This window comes from Pseudophryne corroboree, chromosome 1 (genome assembly GCF_028390025.1).
Source record: "Pseudophryne corroboree isolate aPseCor3 chromosome 1, aPseCor3.hap2, whole genome shotgun sequence".
NCBI lineage: Eukaryota > Metazoa > Chordata > Amphibia > Anura > Myobatrachidae > Pseudophryne > Pseudophryne corroboree.
In genome coordinates, this window is record NC_086444.1 from 873,036,609 (window position 1) to 873,056,505 (window position 19,897).

Sequence of the window (19,897 nt, forward strand, 5' to 3'; positions counted from 1 at the left end):
AGAGCTCCTCAGTGTGCATCCAGTCTCACTGGGCACATATTCTAAACTGGAGTCTGGAGGAGGGGCATAGAGGGAGGAGCCAGTTCACACCCCTTTGAAAGTCTTAAAGTGCCCATGTCTCCTGCAGATCCCGTCTATACCCCATGGTTCTTGAAGTGTCCCCAGCATCCTCTAGGACGTATGAGAAAAGTAGATAAACAATTTATCAATGATAAAAGGATCCTTCAATGGCTTTGTTCAAGGTACACCAACACACTTAGGTGTTTTGGTGTACCTTGAACAAAGCCATTGAAGGATCCTTGCAGAGTAATCAGGAGGGCAGTTCTACCGGGGTTTCACCATCTGTTCTGTGCGTGTGTTTACTTATGCCTTGGGACCAACAAGGCTTTATACGGTACTACGCTTTATTTTTAATGTGATTTTTTTATCATTAATATCTACTTATTACACTATGTGGAGCATGTTTATATCTTTTTGAGGGAGATTCATATTGGTTACATCGAGATCCATTACAGTGCGTGAAAGTCATCAGGTGTGAATTCAAAAGGAGCGACATGATGAATTGTATGACCTACACGTGAAATTTGGCATAGTGGATGCCTAAAGAGGGTACGAAGTAAATCTCGTCTCTGTGTTTCTCTATCTGTGCCTTTCACGTTCAGTCATCAAAAATCATTTGATACACACTATGAGAAGTGTTTTCTGTCCCTTTTGGTCTTTATTATGAGGTCATTCTGAGGATATAAAGAAGAGGTACCATTGCCACCATCACAAGACTTTATAAGAGATATATATATATATATATATATATATATATATATATATATATATATAAGACTTCTCACAATTCCAATTTAGGAGCTCATAATCTATTTCTTGTTTTGCTATATCATTGTTTGTTTGACATCCCTGTGGGTGGGTGTCAGGATTATTTGTAGCACCTTGTTTTGAAGCGCAGAGTACTACACACTTGTTTTTCCTATGGAATAGGAGTTAACAAAAGGTAAGTCTAGCATGACTCCTATTTTCCCTTCAATACTGTTTGCAATGTCACCAATAAAAATGTTAAAAAGCACTGGTCCAAATACAGATCCCTGGGGTAATCCACTGGTAACATTTCCCTCCTGTGGATGCACTCCATTTACCACAGCTTTCTGTTTTCTGTCCTGCAACCAAGATTTTATCCATTTAACCATTTTAGTTTCCAATCCCAAACTTTCAAGTTTATTTAACAGTCTGTGATGTGGAACAGTGTCAAAAGCCTTACTAAAGTGTCGATAAGCTATATCCACATCCCCCTTTATCCATTTACTTAAGTCACCCAGTGAAAAGAGTCAATAGGATTTGTTTGACATGACTTCCCCCCAGTAAATCCATGCAGTTTGGGATCCTGTAAATTGCTGGATTTGAGATAATCTACAACTCTTAAGTGCTTCCATCAATTTCCCTACTTCTGATGTATTACACCTGCAGCTAGTGACTGGTTGAATAATTACTAATGGTTCTACCAGCACCCTTTTAAGCTCTTTTAGTATTCTTGGATGTATCCCATCTGGCCCCATCGATTAATCTACTTTCAATTTTCAGAATTCTGTAAGGACCTTCTCTGTAAGTGTACTTGTTTCTACCTCATTTTTCTGAATATACCTACAACTTAACTGTGGCCCCTTTCCCTCTCTTTCAGTAGTGAATACGGAGAAATTATTAAGATGATCTGTTATTACGTTGTCCCCCTCAATAACACTCCCAGTATCTTTCTTTAGTCTTATTATTTTACCTTTTGTTTTTCTCCTTTCGCTTATACTGTATACCGAAAAAAAGAAAGTTTTGCCCACTGACAGCCATTTTCTCCTCAACTTGTGCCTTTGCACATCTGATTACCTTCTTAGGGGTATATTCAATATAACTGTCGGAAGGGGTTCCAACCTATTCATTAGGGCCCCGTTTATTCCGACAAGTCGGGAAACCCGACTTGTCGGAATGCACGCTGATCGGCGGCAGTGCTGCAGCGGGGAGAGCAGGAACCCAGCGTCAGTGTCCACCCGGCTCCAGCAAGTGAGGTCCCGCTTGCTGGAGCCGGGTGGACGACGCCGCAACCCTCCGCTGATGCAGCGCTGCTCGCCCCATCTCCTCCTCTCCATCTCCCCTCCTTCGCTGCTTTCCCGCTGCTGCCCCCACCGCCGCAGACAAGGCAGCTGCTGACAGCTCTCCCCCCCCCCCCCCACCCCCTTCCTGGCGCCGCTGACAGCTCCCACCGCCGCTGCTGTCAGCGCACCCGGCAGCCACTGACAGCAGCGGCAGGACAAGACTCCGGGAGCGGCCAAATCAGACAGTCAGATTTGGCTGCTCTTTGAATAGGGTTGTTGGGTCCATTCTGACAACTGCATGTCGGAATGGACCCGACTCTATTGAATATACCCCTTAGTCTCCTTCCGTGTCCAACAAGATACACCTCTGTCTTCATTATTTTGCGTCTGCTTATATTTCCCTAAAGGTCATCTTTTTTGCTTTCACAATACTTGCTACATCTTTCGCAAACCACTCTGGCTTCCTTTTCCTTGTGTTTTTCCTAATCCCTTTGATGCAAGTTACTAGGGCACTAGGCCACATAGGATGGGCCGAGATTCGATGGGGGCATCTTGTGAGTGGGACCTATCCAGGAACACCCTCCCTTCAAAATTCCTCCTTCCCAGTCTACATCCTGCCAATTGTAATAAATAAATATTGTAAAGCCAAGTTTTCTATTTCTTTAATGGTAGATGTGGAAGCAGTCCATGTCTGTCTAGAACTAATACAAATACTTGAATAACCATTCTAATTAACGTCTTATAAGTTTACCCATTTGTTTAAATGAACAATGATAAAATTAAAGCTTTCAAATGAACTAAATGATCCAGACAGAAAACGTATAAACTTGGCAGCTTGTGATTCTATAGCAAATGTCCTCAGTATTAGGACAGCCTTTTCATCTTTGTGACTTTCACTGGCTCGGTGGGTGACGGGGCTGCACCTCAAGGTTTCTTCCAACTCTCCTTTTCCTTTAATACTTAACCCTTTATGTAGTTCCTCCCTTGTCTTTCCCTTGCGATATGCCCTTTGCATTATGGCCATTCTCAATTCTTTCCCTGTTCCCATGTACCTTTTTTTTCTTTCTATGTTTTGTTTTTTTAACACACACCACACATAAATTAGTATCAACAAACTGGAATTATTTATATTCATAGATCGCAGACATCTGTGCCACTTTAAAACATGGATGAAATGAGGGACTGTCTGGCAGTTCTGATCACTAGTTTATCACTGATTCAAACAGTGGTAAAATAACTGTAGTGGAATATTGTATCCATGTAAATGCAGACATAAAATATAACTGGAATATATTGACTTAAAAAACAAAAAGTAAAACATTTTATTCATAGCACTGCCAAGAAAACAATCTATTCCCAACAATGGGAAAAAGGGGTGTATTGTGCTTCTATGGTTTCCAAAGCTTGAGAAGCCCATCTTCACTGTAGGTACCAATCAGATTCTGATGAGGGTGATGGGCGATGCCAATAACATCTTTCTCATGTACCTAGATGAATAAACATAGTAGAAGTTTTACTAGAGCTGTTAGTTTCCCCATCTTTCTTTCAGTTGCAGTTTATATAGTTTTAGTTATTGTTGATCTCTTCATGTAAGGAAGCTTGCACCAACCTATTGGAGATAATCTTTGTCCCATGACACACAATTTACTGTATGACAGTCAATTAAACTACAGGGCAACATCTGATTTTAAATGACTTATTTGCACACTGTCCCTTGGGAGTACCTTAACCTCCCAAACTGTGCTCATTCTCGATAGTACATTTACTACAACAACCCTACTGTGCATAACTCCACCGAAAAGCCCAGTTTCAGTATCTGCACAAAGAAGCTTAGACAGTGCTTCTACAGTAGCCAGGCTGCAGATACCAGCACAGCAGTACTACTGTGATAAGGCAGCCACATCCAGCTATCATATTGCCTTAGTGCTGCAGTCTAGCTTCCTGGAAGTCTAGAGACTGGTAGATAAGCAGGCATGAGACACTGGACAGTTCAAGCTGATGACAGTAGTACACATATCATACTTGGCTACTTTTAAAAACTAGTTTCAGGTAGAGTGCGCAGGATGCAGAAGGGTAGGCAACTATGCCACATATAAAGGTTAAAGAGGTATAGTAACAAGACCTACATTTTAAACAGTTTCTGTGACATGGCCAAGAAAACACCATTTCTACATACACAGGTGTATTAGAACAATGCAGTGAAGAAGATATTTAATTAGGATAGGGACAGGTACAAAACATAGCACAATGCATGAAAGTAAGTGGTCATCACTCACAGTCAGGGTCCTCTCCAGCTTGCCAGTAACTGTGCTGAAACAGTAAAGCACAAAATCTTCTCCAACACAGTAGATCCACTCTCCCCTGGGTGACAATGTACAGCACACAAAGTCTCCACCTTCTCTCTTACCAGAGCTGAAGCTCCTTACAATCTGATGGGCATAAAGAGATCTCATTACTCCATTCAGCTATACTGTACACAGTTTACCAGATCTGTAAATTATGTGAAAAACAAATAAAAACTGACACAGTCGGGTTAATCTACTCTCACTGATAGCCTAAGGAATTCTGTGCATACATGTCTTGTTTGCCATTATGGAATAAACAAAATAGACTTTCATTAAACTGGGTGTCTTAGTCACCTGCCCCTAAATTGCATGAGTAAAGCACACATTCCATTATTTGTATGCCTGGGGTTGTAGTACCTCACTGAGAAAGAACGACTTGTTGGGAAAGTGGATTCATCATGCAATTCTGATTGTTTTTCCCTCTATACCATCGGTTCTCAACCTAATACCCCACTATGGTTACACATTGCAACATTCAGGGGTATATTCTCTGTAATAATGAGGCAGAGTAGGACATCCAAATGATAGACACATAGTGAAGCCACAGCTCATGGCCAACATTTGCGAGGCATAGCCACCTTCCCTCCTCTGGAAAAAAATTACATTAAAGATAATACGTGTTAGCTCCAGTCGGGGGGAGGGGGGGGAGATGAGGTTCTGCTAGTCTTCCTGGGCAGTACCGATAAATAATAGACAAAGTTATACAAGCTGACAGCAATGAGGGAAAGAGGAACATATCATGGTCACAAGGGGCAGGAAACCAGCCAGTAGTTTTCCTGATGGAGAAATAACCCCAACTAATGGTAGCTGTGAGTTGGCATACAAAACAGGGACAGACTGCACCATTTTCTCAATAAGAATAATGCTTTACATCTCTTTTCATCATAATAAAGTTCTTTGGTTGTGTCATTTATTCTGGATTATGCCAAAGTTTCTGGGTACACGTTAAATACAGAAGACATTGTGTGGGAAATGTGGTTACCTGTCCTTGCATGTTCATAATAACAACAGTGTTTGATCGGTTACACACAACAAAGTGCTCTGGATTCTTCGGCAGTAGAATAACACTATTGACTGTGATGTCCGTGCCAGCAGTGCTGCCAAGTGACTTGAATGTATTGGCACACTCTGTGGTCTTCATATTCCACACCTGTTTTTTTTTTTAGAATAAAAATAAAATAGCAAATGTTATTTAATTTACTCATGGTAAAAGCTTTACTAGGCTGTATAGCCTAAAACTTTATGTGTCTCTAACGTAGGAGGAAGTGCAGTTATGTCAAAAGAACACTAAGATAGATCACTGGCAAATGTACTACACATTATGTGATGAAGTGATGTTTGTTATCTGATAAACCACTACAGTATTTCTTTCATTTATAAACTCCTTCATAAAATCTGTCCAGTGCGCAAGACTGACAGAAAGGAGATGTGGCACCAATCATTACAGAAAAAAAACAGGAAACAGATGTCTGAGCCTGACTTGTGGCACTGGTATTGTTACAGGATCCTGAGGAGTGAGATTCTCAATTATACACGCATTTTTATAGCACTGGTTACACATAAGATTTTTTTTTATAAAGCGGTAAACTGGATGTTAGTAATTTGACTATTAATGTAACATACAAAAAAGTACTGAATGCGTTTGCAAATCCAACCAACATTTGAGAGTACTAGGCCTTAGGGAAAACCTATGTACATGGGTGGAAACAGGCTGAAGGAAGAAAGTGGGTAGTTCTAAATAGAATATATTCACATGATATTGAAATTATTGGTGGGATATTACATGAAAATGTGGGACCTGTCCTTTTAAATGTCTTCACTGCTGGCCTAGAAAGTAAGGCGCCCATAATTGCTGATGACACCAAACTATGTACAGTATGGTTTATAATGCAGAGCAGGATACTAAGTGGGCTGTGACATATTGGATATGTTTTATCATAGATAACTGTAATCTTATGCACCAATGCAGTGGTAGAACGCCAGTACACATTAAATGGAATACATTTTGGAAAATCCAATATGGAAATCAGATGCTGCAAAGGGAAATAATATGCTGGGTATGTATAAGGGAAATGGAGAGAGATATCTGTAGGTGACTCAAGTACAGTATTAAAATTGTCAGCAGCAAATAAAAACAAAAATCAATCATGAAAAATGAATAAAGGCCCATGGGTCATTACTACCATAAGTTATTTATGTGGCGATCAATAGAAACACAGCATAATTTAAAGACCAATTGGAACAAAATCAAAACACACATATCCTAATAAAGGACCAGCACATGCCAGGCCTACAATTCGTTCCCCATAAATGAGCACAGTATGAATCTGCAATGAAATGGGCATGGGTATGAAGGATGAATGCATGCATCACAATGAACTCCATACCTTTACTGTGCCATCAGATGAAGCACTAATAATGTAGTGACCATCCTGTGTGAAAGTTGCCTCATTCACAAACGATGAATGCCCTCTAAACTCTTTCAAGGTTTTTCCAGATTTTAGGCCATGGATTCTGTAACAAAGTATCAAGGTAGATCAATATAAAAATAATATGACAGCCATATAAATTGGTCATCTAAAGATTAAGAACAGTTGGATATAGCCGACACTACTGCACATTGAAGTGTCTCTCCCCCCCCCCCCCAGGTTTCATTTTTTGGGCATTCAGCCCGGCATTCTCCTCTACCGGGTGAAAGGTGCTGCTCCCTCTTCCTCCCTGAATCCCCCTTTCCTCCTCCACAGGTTCCGGGTGTCTCAGCCCCTCTCCCTGTGTCACCGGCCGCAACTGCTCTCTCTCCCAGCCATGTACCTGCTGAACCCTGCGCCCCCACAGATGGAGCGGGACATTCCCCCAGAGGAAGACTGTATACCGGATCACGCTAACCCTAGGGGAACAAGGAGCTGCTGGCAGCAGACACCCGACTGCTGGAGAGGTGTCCAGAGGAGGGGGCTGATGAATTTTCAGACTGCTTCTCCCTTTGGTGATCTCCACAGGAACCACAGAAACAACCTCTGGGGGGAGCTCCCTGGGACACAAAAGGACAAAACCACTGCCCCTTTTTGTTTAACATTCATAACTAGAAGGAGGAATCTGCAATAATGGCATCTAAAATATAAAAATAATTCCAGGATCAGAACCTCTCTCACCCAGGATGCAACCAAGACCATTATCCACTCAATGGTCATTTCCAGGCTGGATTACTGTAATCTCCTCCTAACTGGCCTCCCTGACAATTACCTCACTCCACTCCAATCTATACTCAATGCTGCAGATCGGCTCATCTTCCTCACCAAACGCACTACATCCACCTTCCCTTTCCTACAAGCCCTTCACTGGCTCCCTTTCCCTTTCAGAATCCAATTCAAACTTCTTACACTAACTTACAAAGCCCTCACCCACTCCTCTCCCATTTACATCTCTGACATTATCTCCCTTTACTCCCCCACCCGTCCTCTTCGCTCTGCTAATGCACACCGACTATTCTGTCTTCTGATTACTTCCTCCCACTCCTATCTCCAAGATTTTTCATGTGCTGCTCCCTTACTCTGGAATTCTCTACCTCTCCCTCTCAGACTCTCCACCTCTCTACAGAACTTAAAACGGGCTCTTAAAACCCAGCCAAATCTCATCCCAACCCTCTGTTCCATGCTCTCTGTGTATCCCGTCTGTGTCACCCCTGTCTGTCTGCCTCTCCCCTTTAGAATGTAAGCTGTCACGAGTAGGGCCCTCTACCCTCATGTGCTTATCCTTTTCTTACTTTAATAATCCTCAACTGCCCAAATCCTACAGTTTTCGGCCACCTTAATACTTCTCAGTGTCGTCTACTGATGTAGTTAGGTTTAGTTACCCTGTACCTGTTCTATATTTTCTTCAACTGTAAAGGGGTGTACACATGGTGAGATTTTTTTCTTACGATATTCAGTATATAGTCAAAATTGTAAGAAAAGTTCGTGAAAGTCACCTTGCGATCCCGATGCGATGCCAATGCGCGATCCCCATCGCAAGCCTAGATAGGCTGTGCAGGCAAGTCAATTTCGTAGATTTGCACTTACCCAAAATCGCACAGTCAGTACACGCAAGCACAGTCATTATGTGCTTGCGATACAGACCTAGTCCCTATCGCACAGTGAGAATCGGGGTTAGCCCGAATCTCACTGTGTGTATGCACCTTAAGTCACTGTTTTCCTGTTTTGATTATGTGCATATGTACTCTGTAATTGGGCGCTGCGGAACCCTTGTGGCACCATATAAATAAAGGATAATAATAATAATAATCCTTCCCCAAAGAGGACAGAACCAGCTAAAGGTAATGCATCCAGAGCCTTGCGATTTTGCATTCACCCTGCAGCTTTTAAGCCAAATAGTGGGTCTGGCTGCAACAGAAAATCAGAAATCCTTGACAAGACAAGGGTCATATCCATGGGCACATCCCCCACATAATCCAGAACATCTCCGTTCTACTCCACCAAGGGTAACAAATTGTCAGGAACATCTGAATTTCACCCTGAAAGCTATCTGTTCTGTCCATCTTTCTACTGCCTAATTGGCCTAAGACCAGCCTGAGGAAAACCCCTGCAGTAAAAGAAAATATACTTAACCACAACCCCACACTTCTGGCTTCTGATCCAAACCATCTTTACAGACAGCGCCTCAGGAATGGCAATGGTGGTTGTTTGGCAACTTTCCCATGAATCAGTCAAGGGGAAAACGAATGGCAAAGTTTACCTCAGGTTTCACTGGGTTGTCAAAGACTAAGGCCTGACTGATAAATATCATCAAATCCATCATGCCTTGAAGACTGTAAAAAATATCACCTTCCTGCAGAATCTTCCAAATCTAAATTACCCTGAAACTTCTCCTCTTCCACTTTAGAAGGCTGAATCAGACAACCCCTAGGTCACTGGCACAGAACTTTTGAGATTCTTGTGGCCACTAGTTAGCATTGCTTCACACAATCTGTCCAGTGGCAAAGAATGCCATATTCGTCTGCATGCCCTGTCTCAAGCATGGTGAGACAGGGTGGGTTCTGGGTGTAGCCAAAGCAGCAGACTAGGATACCCCCTTGCTAGGAATAGAGTTCTCCTGCCAAACAAAAACTCTGCAAGAACTAGTAACATTAAAAGATAAGAAAATTTCAAAAGAAAAAATGAAATACTCATAAAGCAGCTACAGAAGCTTAAATAATGCACATAAGGCAAACTGAGGCCAATGGAATGTAAAGGGGAGGTACTAGCTACAAAAAGGTAGGCAGTATCCTCCACAGGGATGAAAGAGCTATAAAGGGTTATTATCATGTAACCAGCACATACCAAAAATGCATCTGGTCACAACTTCTCAATATGCCCCTGGACTGCAACTCTAATCACACATTGCAGGGGGGAGCTGGCCAGCACATACAGTACATACAACATCATCACATGTATGTTTATATGTGCTGGCTGCCTTACCCGGGGATCAGCCGCCGCCATTATGTATCCCTGACCTGCCGGATGCCGAAAGACAGGAGACAGCACTCTGCTTGTCTATCATCTTCGATGAACCAGACTCCTGTGAGCCAATGGGAGTCCGGGGGGAAGCTGATAGACAAGCATAATGCTGTCTCCCGTCATTTGGCATCTGACAGGTCAGGGATGCACAGCGGCAGCTACTGATCCCTGGGTAAGGCAGTCAGCACACATATTACATACATCACGTGTATGTTTATATGTGCTGGCCGGCTCCCCCCTGCAATGTGTGGTTGGAGCTGCAGCACAGAGATAGTAGCCTCCACTGGTGGTGATCATATTGGGAAGTTGTGGCTTAACTCTTCAATTACTTTATAGCCAGATGCATTTAAAAACAAAAAACAAAAAAAACCCCTGCAATAAAAACACTTATTCTCAGTGTGATTATTCTGATAAAGATGGCAGACTTATTTCTTTGAATAGTAATTGGGGGCGGAGGGGGGGGGGGGGAGGGATTACACACTCAACATAAAGGTTATCTTACCTGATAGTCTGGTCAAAGGAAGCGCTGAGGATCTGACTGCTGTCTTTCGAGAAACTAAGGCATGTGACACCTTTACTGTGTGCACGTTCAAATCGCCTCAAACACTGTCCACTCTGAATCTTCCACACCTGTAGAAGACGGAACAAAATTATTTTCAGGAAATCTTTAGGTTTAGAGTATTCTGCCAATCAAGAGTTCCTCTTAATACCTTAATTTTGCCATCCTGTGCTCCTGTAGCTAACATTTCAGTGTCCCTGCTAAAGCACATACATAACACAGCATCATCCATCATCATGAAGTTATCTTGAGCCTGGTACTTCAAGTCCTATAAAGACACAACATGTAAGGACAAGGCAAGACTGTTGTAAAACAAAATAAATAAATAAATATATATTCACTGCACCCCTGTCACACACACACATATATATATATATATATATATATTAATGCGTAAAAGTTTCAATAGCTCAACTTGAAAGTATTAAGCTTCTCCTTTAAATCATGTTATTCTATTACATCAATTGGAGTCTGTCCTGACAGTCTTTATTGATCTCTTTATTTCTGTACCTGTGATTTTGAAAATAGATTTAACTTTTAATTCTTTGATAATTGGATGTAGGCGATATAAATATATATTAGTAGCACCTTTATATACACACACAAACACACATTTTAGATTGTGTAGGTCTGTCAGCAGTTCCTGACTATAGATCGACATATGTTCTCAGAAGCCATTGACCTTTAATAGGATGCAGAATGTCCCCAGTAGCAGCAGGTGTTAACACAGTATGACTAAGCTGATAGTGATCGTATGGGTTGCAATGCATCCAATGGTATTGGGATGGACAGGGAAATTCTGATCATCAATGTGGACAGACATGTTAGAGCAAACTTCTTAGGAGAACTATTAGTACTTGCCTTTCTGATTTTTCCTGTTGTGAAGTTCCACACCTCAATAAATCCATCTACAGATCCAGTCACCAAATACTGGCCATCGGGGGAAAAGCGGGCACATTCTACGTGAGACTTCTGACCAAACTGTTGAAGGAATAAAATAATTTTACTGTATTTCTGAGATCTGCTATTCTTCATTCAAAGCACATGTGGGAGTATTGTTCAGCTAGTCCAGCCTAGTCCATGTCCTCAGTGTCAGCGCAGATACAGATCCTATGTAAAACATCCCTCTAGGAGGACAAGTTGTACCTTAATATGCCTGCTCAGCTGGGTGGGGAACTTCTCTTCCTCTACGTCTTTTACAGCTGCTTTACCACGGAACAAATCGATGGTCATTCCTGGAGGCAGAAGTCCCTGATGCTGTTGCCACTTTAAGGCCTGAGAAGGGAAAAGCAGTTAGCAAACAGTAAGTTGGTGACTAATTATTAAAGTAAAATAGTCACAATTTTTATTAACGTAAAATAACGCAGATGTTAACAGATGACACACATAGCAATCTATTATGATAGAGAAGTACATAAAAAGATCCATATTTCTATATGAATAGAAGCTGTAAAATCACAGACATGTAACACATTTATGGCAGAGATCATTCCTACCTTCTTCACCAAAACGCACGTCACAATTTTGCACTGTGTTTATTACACTGCTAGTTCTCACATGCATAAGGATTGCAGGTGTGTAAGTTATGAAAGCCATTATACTGTATGTCCCAGAAAAATAATAAATATTCTTAGGTCTCACCTACTGCCAACAAGTTATCCCTTATCTCAGTAAAAGGGGCAGGCAGGGTAGACCTGTAGCGGAGCACCTGGGCTTTCCATCATGCAGGGAAATCCCAGATAATCTCATAAATGTTCATTTTTCAGTGTACAGGGACTGGTTATCCGGAAAGTACTATTTATAATGGGTCCTGGCAACTTCATTGGAACCCAAGGCGGTCATGACATAACCAGCTGTCATAAATGGCATTGGATGTAAAGCGTGGCCACCTTGTAATTATTCTGATGGCAGTGCTATGGAGAGAGCAGACTATGCATAATGCAGCCACACCGCATATGTTCCACAGAAACGTACACTTTGAAGTATATTTCTCGTTGCAAGTACAGTTTTACAAAGTTAACAGGTATCAAGTTAAGCTAATAATATTCCATTACCTGTCCCAACAGCGCCATGAGACGAGAAGGCGGCACCACGCTCACTTCTCCAGCAAGAGCTTGAGCTATCGCTGCTCTCCTCTTCTCTTTGCTACTGCCATCTGGGTACGCCTGTGTGAAACAGTTCACGAATTTAAATCACAAAAGAGAGATCTTCATAAGAAAATATACCTACAATTGTAGCCATGTAATATAACTTAATGTGGTCTAATACTCTTTTTCTGGTTTAAGCAGTACGATTAATGCCTCAGCTATGGACTGAGTAACTTGAAATAATTTTGTTTATTAAATGTAGCCAATAGTTTAGGAACAAAAGTGCTCTATGCTGTTTTTATAATTCTACAGTGGTACTTGAAAGTTTGTGAACGCTTCAGAATTTTCTATATTTCTACTGATATTTGGCCTCAAGCTACCTCAGATTTTCACACAAGTCTAGAAAGTAGATAAAGAGAACCAAATCAAACAAAGACATTTTTTTAGACGTGCTCATTTTTTTTATTGAGGAAAATTATCCAATATCATATTTCCATGAGTGGCAAGTGTGTGAACCTGTAGGTTTAGCAGATATTTTGAAGGTGAAATTAAGGTATGGTAGTTTCAGGATGACAATCAGGTGTGAGTGGACAACCTGTCTTTTTAAAAGAAAAGGATGTAGTTAATTTACCAAAGGACGGGATCCCGGAATCCCGAAGGACGCCATAAGACCAGCGTCTAAATCCCGACGCAAGTCAGGATGCCTGTGTCAAAATAAGACGCCTGGAATCCCGATCGTTCTTTCAGCGGGATGCACTTGCATACTGCCACGGGGGATGGGAAGTTCGGTTTAGACATTAGAAAGGAGGATAGGGTGCAGGGAAGGGTATGGGTAGGTACCAGGGAGTGGGGATTAGGCACCAAGCGGGTAGGGTTAGGGTTTGGCACCACCGGGGAGGGTTAAGGTTAGGCACCCACAAGGGAGGGTTAAGGTAGAGAACAGGTCAGGGTTACTGTAATTTCTGGGGAACTGTCGGGATTCTGATGGTCGAGGGGGTTGCTGACGGTATTCTGACCACCAGCATCCTTTGGGATATCATACTGAATCCCTATCAACTCATGTTTGTTGTTGTCATCAGGCTGGAAAAGCTTACAAAACCATCTCTAAAGAGTTTGGACTCCACCAATCAACAGTCAAAGATTGTACACAAATGGAGGAAATTTCAGACCATTATTACCCTCCCCAGGAATGGTCAACCAACAAATATAACGCCAAGAGCAAGGCGTCTAATATTTTGCAAGGACACAAAGGAACCCAAGGCAACCTCTAGGCAACTGAAGGCCTTTCTAACATTAGCTAAACACTGAACAACAATGGTGTGCATGGCATGATTGCAAAGAGAAAGCTGCTGCTCTCCAAAAAGAACATTGCTGCCCGACTGCAGTTTGCTAAAGATCCCCCGGACAAGCCAGAAGGCTACTGAAACAATGTTTCGTGGACAGAGAAGTCTAAAATAGAGCTTTTTGGCTTAAATGAGAGGCGTTATGTTTGGAGAAAGGAGAACACTGCATTCCAGCATAAAAACCTGTAAAACACAGTGGTGGTAGTATCATGGTTTGGGCCTGTTTTGCTGCATCTGGCCCAGTACGACTTGCCATCATTGATGGAACAATGAATTTTGAATTATCATTTCTTCCAACCACAAATAATGAGAAAAAGATGAGGGCGCATATGCACAGCGCCCGTCCAGTGCCCGCATTTTCTGCGAGGGGCAGCAGAAAATGCGTTCACATTTGCCTGTCAATCAGGCAGAGGAGGTCGCGGAGCGGGCAACGCTCCGTTTCCAGGGAGGAGACGGAGCGTTGCAGGGAAAGAGGCAGCCAAACGGGGGCATGATCACGGCGGCTGCGTGATGTCACATGCAGCCACCGTGATCAAGAACATGGCGGCAGGCCTCCTGCTGGCCTAGCTCAGCTTCGCTGGCAGGAGCCATCCTTAGTTTCTGCTAACAAGCAGAAATTGCGATACGTTCGCAATTTCTGCTTGTTAGCAGAAACTAAGGATGGCTCCTGCCGGCGCAGCTGAGCGCCAGTCAGCATGCTGGGCAGCCCCCAGCATGCGATCCAAAGGATTGCAAATTCTGCTAATTAGCAGAATTTGCAATCCTTACTGAATTAGGTCCTGTACCAGAATATTCCGAAGGAAAATATCGGGAGATCTATCGATGAGCTGCATCTTAAGAGAACATGTCTGAATCGGGCACATTGTACATGATATCGTCTAGTGTGTACGAACCTTAGTCACCTGTGGCCATGCAAGTGTGAACAGTATACACACACACACACACACACACACACACACACACACACACACACACACACACACACACACACACACACACACACACACACACACACCAGCAGAAAGTCAGAGAATAAGTGGGCAAAAACACTCAACAATCCAGCCAGATAAGCATGAAGGAGTTTTGCAATACAACCAGGCTGCTAGGAGCAAGGTATGCAGGAGACAAGAGCCCAAGCTTCTCTCTCTGCGCTGTGCTGAGTTAGCAATGTCCCTAAATTGGCTGCCCAACACTCTAGGGAAAGGTGAGAGAGAGGAGGAGTTTGCCTGAGGTGGGCAGTCAACTGTGCAGCAAGCACACTCGAAGGTGGGAGAGGGGCTAACAGGTTGTGCCCACCTCCCACATAGGTGAAAACCCTGTTCCACACTGCCCTGGTGGTACACTGGGCAAAGCAGAGCACTGAGATGACACTACAGCCGCACTGCTGGTGGTGATCTCCTACACAGACGGTGAATAGCCGCGAGCCGTGCTTACCTGCCACCTTTGTGTTTGGCTGTGGGCCATGGGAGCAGTGGTGCTCTATACCCCTCAGGGGTCCCGCGGCGGAAGGCACTGACCCGGTCACCGATGCTACAGCCACAGAAGCTGGGTGTTGGAGCTGCTGTAAGGACATCCGGTTGGACGCCTTTCAAAGACCGCTCAGCCTGTCGGCACCAAATGGAAACTGGCTGGCTGGTCACTGGGGGTGGGTATAGTGGAGAGGGAGTCTGTGGCTGCTGAGAAAAATGTTGTAACTTTTTGGTGCCCAGACTCTCTCCTCTCCAAACTACAACCAGTGTTCTCTGTGCCCCCTAGATATAATAATTGTACTTCTCCTCCCCATACCGCTATGATACGAGAAGACACTACTAAAAGCCGGTATCCTATTAGTGGAGATAAACCATTGGGTGCGAAAAACTTTCCAATATATCACCAATGTTTTTTTTTTTTTTTTTTTAACAGGCTATCCAAATAGGATCGCTCGTAAAAAAACAAAAAGCAAAAACAAAACAGCTTTCTTCCTGAAAACACACAGGCTTAGTGAAACCTGTGTTTTTCGTGAGAAACAGCCCCGTTTTCGCTTGAAAATGGGGCAATTTCCAGGGATGTGGTTTCGCCTGCCCAAGGCAGGTGAAACAAAATGCCTGATAAGCCGTAGCAAGTCAGTGTTCCTTGCCTGCTGCAGCAGGCTGGGACTGCAGTGGGGGCGCCGCAGCCCGTGAGCCAAACTCAGTGCTGGGACCCCCCGGCGGGGAAGCCGGGGCAGCGCCATCACTCGCATCCCCCCTGTTCCCACCTGTTGACGGGGGGAGAGGTCATATGACCGGGGAGCCGGAGGTGCAGCGATGCACCGGGAGCTGTCAGGAACCAGCACCCGGTGAAGTAACAGGAAAAGCCTGATAAGCCGCAGTTCGTGCCGGTTTATAGAGGATAACCCCGGTCGATATCATGTACTGCGGGTAATTGGATATCCCCCTAAATGTAAGATCCTTTGGTGATTAATAGCTTCATAATCCTCTCCTTCACCTAGACTATTTTATTCATTCACTAGCATTTGCCCATGGCTTTGCTCGAATAGATGTCTGTTATTGCTCAGCGGAACTAATTTTACAAAGACAGTAGTGCCATCTAATGTATGTTTTATATGGTACACATTGATCACAAAATGTCTTTGTAAACAATAATTGCAGTTAACACACAAAGATGCTTGGGGCTACTAACTCTGTTCATTGGAGAAGCAGCTGGCCTGAGATCTACGCCTGCAGCCCTATTTACTCCTGTGACTTGTTGATCGTCATAGCGATGCAGACGCTTACAGGAAAATGCAGGCGCTTGAACTGAAAAGAAAACTTGTTGGGTATAAGGGGTATACGTGATATAAACACAGTCTCACCTGTGCCACATCCCGTTAGAGTCTCTGCCTCAATTAGGTTCCCCCGTAGAGAAGTCACATTACATCGGGTTTGGCGGAGTCAAGTTCCGCTGAAACATGACCAGAACTTCAACTTTCAGGGTAATACTATGTGCTGGAAAACCAGCTGCACTAAGCGAGTTCAGAAATTACACACATACAATCATTTTGGACTTGAGGAGCCTGCACACTGCACGTGCTGAGTGTCAAGTGTCTGCTTTTTCCTTTAGTACTCCTCTCCCTGATGTCACATCAAGATGATACATATCTCAGTTTCTTTCTAGGTTACTAAGCTATACAATGGTGAAAATGTGACAAATTCATCCAGTATGTTTTGTGTGATGCCAGAACAAGCAGACAGATAAAAATTCAGAAAAAAAAAAAAAAGTTCGTCTCCATAGTTCATAAACAGTCCCTATAAGTATATTTAACAAGAAAAATAAGATTTTACTTACCAGTAAATCTATTTCTCGTAGTCAGTAGTGGATGCTGGGGACTCCGTAAGGACCATGGGGAATAGACGGGCTCCGCAGGAGACATGGGCACTTTAAGAAAGAATTTAGATTCTGGTGTGCTCTGGCTCCTCCCTCTATGTCCCTCCTCCAGACCTGTTAGAGAAAATGTGCCCGGAAGAGCTGACAGTACAAGGAAAGGATTTTGGAAATCCAGGGCAAGACTCATACCAGCCACACCAATCACACCGTATAACTTGTGATAAACTTACCCAGTCAACAGTATGAACAACAGAGCATCAGTTCAACCCTGATGCAAAAATAACATAGCCCTTATTGCAGCAATAACTATATACAAGTATTGCAGAAGAAGTCCGCACTTGGGACGGGCGCCCAGCATCCACTACGGACTACGAGAAATAGATTTACCGGTAAGTAAAATCTTATTTTCTCTAACGTCCTAGTGGATGCTGGGAACTCCGTAAGGACCATGGGGATTATACCAAAGCTCCAAAACGGGCGGGAGAGTGCGGATGACTCTGCAGCACCGATTGAGCAAACAATAGGTCCTCATCAGCCAGGGTATCAAACTTGTAGAACTTCGCAAAAGTGTTTGAACCTGACCAAGTAGCAACTCGGCATAGTTGTAATGCCGAGACCCCTCGGGCAGCCGCCCAAGAAGAGCCCACCTTCCTAGTGGAATGGGCTTTAACTGATTTAGGCAGCGGCAATCCAGCCGCAGAATGAGCCTGCTGAATCGTGTTACAGATCCAGCGAGCAATAGTTTGCTTTGAAGCAGGAGCACCCAGCTTGTTGGATGCATACAGGATAAACAGCGACTCAGTTTTCCTGACTCTAGACGTTCTGGCTACATAAACGTTCAAAGCCCTGACCACATGCAGTAACTCGGAATCCTCCAAGTCACGAGTAGCCACAGGCAACACAATAGGTTGGTTTATATGAAAAGATGACACCACTTTTGGCAGAAATTGTGGACTGGTCCGCAATTCTGCTCTATCTATATGGAAAACCAGTTCGGGGCTTTTATGTGACAAAGCCGCTAAATCTGACACACGCTTAGCCGAAGCCAAGGCTAATAGCATGACCACCTTCCACGTAAGATATTTCAACGCCACTGTTTTAAGTGGTTCAAACCAGTGTGATTTCAGGAAACTCAACACCACGTTAAGATCCCAAGGTGCAACTGGAGGCACAAAAGGAGGCTGAATATGCAGCACTCCTTTCACAAACGTCTGAACTTCTGGCAGAGAAGCCAACTACTTTTGAAAGAAAATGGAAAGGGCAGAAATCTGGACCTTAATTGAGCCTAACTTCAGGCCCAATCCACTCCGGACTGAAGGAAGTGAAGGAAACGTATTTCTGGCCTCACACCAAGAAACATATTTTCGCCATATCCGGTGATAATGTTTTGCTGTTACGTCCTTCCTAGCCTTTATCAGCGTAGGAATGACCTCCGCCGGAATACCCTTTTCTGCTAGGATCCGGTGTTCAACCGCCATGCCGTCAAACGCAGCAGCGCAGGGTCCCTGTTGCAACAGGTCCTGTCTTAGAGGAAGAGGCCACGGATCCTCTGTGAGCAATTCTTGCAGATCTGGATACCAAGTCCTTCGTGGCCAATCTGGAACAATGAGAATTGTTCTTACTCCTCTTTTTCTTACTCCTCTTTTTCTTATTATCCTCAGTACCTTGGGTATGAGAGGAAGAGGAGGAAATAATAAGAATTTACTCACCGGTAATTCTATTTCTCGTAGTCCGTAGTGGATGCTGGGTACTCCGTAAGAACCATGGGGAATAGACGGGCTCCGCAGGAGACTGGGCACTCTTAAAAGAAAGATTAGGTACTATATCTGGTGTGCACTGGCTCCTCCCTCTATGCCCCTCCTCCAGACTTCAGTTAGGGAAACTGTGCCTGGAAGAGCTGACATTAATAGGTAAGGATTTGGAATCCAGGGTAAGACTCATACCAGCCACACCAATCACACCGTACAACTTGTGATAACTATACCCAGTTAACAGTATGAACAACAACTGAGCCTCATTCAACAGATGGCTCATAACAATAACCCTATAGTTAAGCAATAACTATATACATGTATTGCAGAAAGTCCGCACTTGCGACGGGCTCCCAGCATCCACTACGGACTACGAGAAATAGAATTACCGGTGAGTAAATTCTTATTTTCTCTGACATCCAAGTGGATGCTGGGTACTCCGTAAGGACCATGGGGATTATATCAAAGCTCCCAAACGGGCAGGAGAGTGCGGATGACTCTGCAGCACCGATTGAGCAAACAATAGGTCCTCATCAGCCAGGGTATCAAACTTGTAGAACTTCGCAAAAGTGTTTGAACCTGACCAAGTAGCAACTCGGCATAGTTGTAATGCCGAGACCCCTCGGGCAGCCGCCCAAGAAGAGCCCACCTTCCTCGTGGAATGGGCTTTTACTGATTTAGGATGCGGCAGTCCAGCCGCAGAATGTGCAAGTTGAATCGTGCTACAGATCCAGCGAGCAATAGTCTTCTTTGAAGCAGGAGCACCCAGCTTGTTGGGTGCATGCAGGATAAACAGCGAGTCAGTTTTTCTGACTCTAGCCGTCCTGGAAACATAGATTTTCAGGGCCCGGACTACGTCCAGCAACTTGGAATCCTCCAAGTCCCGAGTAG

The 19,897-nt window shown here is 43.7% G+C and overlaps 1 protein-coding gene across 1 annotated transcript in view; it reads right to left on the reverse strand.

The window, feature by feature from the left end:
• Window positions 1–3,380: 3,380 nt before the first annotated feature.
• SMU1 (SMU1 DNA replication regulator and spliceosomal factor) overlaps window positions 3,381–19,897 on the reverse strand; it is a 75,111-nt gene continuing 58,594 nt past the window's right edge. The window contains exons 4-12 of the mRNA XM_063920059.1: window positions 12,535–12,645; window positions 11,627–11,755; window positions 11,342–11,461; window positions 10,632–10,748; window positions 10,424–10,551; window positions 6,820–6,946; window positions 5,415–5,582; window positions 4,364–4,516; window positions 3,381–3,574 (exon numbers count right to left, since the gene is read on the reverse strand). Coding sequence (XP_063776129.1) covers window positions 3,476–3,574; window positions 4,364–4,516; window positions 5,415–5,582; window positions 6,820–6,946; window positions 10,424–10,551; window positions 10,632–10,748; window positions 11,342–11,461; window positions 11,627–11,755; window positions 12,535–12,645 — 1,152 coding nt within the window. The 3' untranslated portion in view covers window positions 3,381–3,475. The remainder of the gene's footprint in view (window positions 3,575–4,363; window positions 4,517–5,414; window positions 5,583–6,819; window positions 6,947–10,423; window positions 10,552–10,631; window positions 10,749–11,341; window positions 11,462–11,626; window positions 11,756–12,534; window positions 12,646–19,897) is intronic.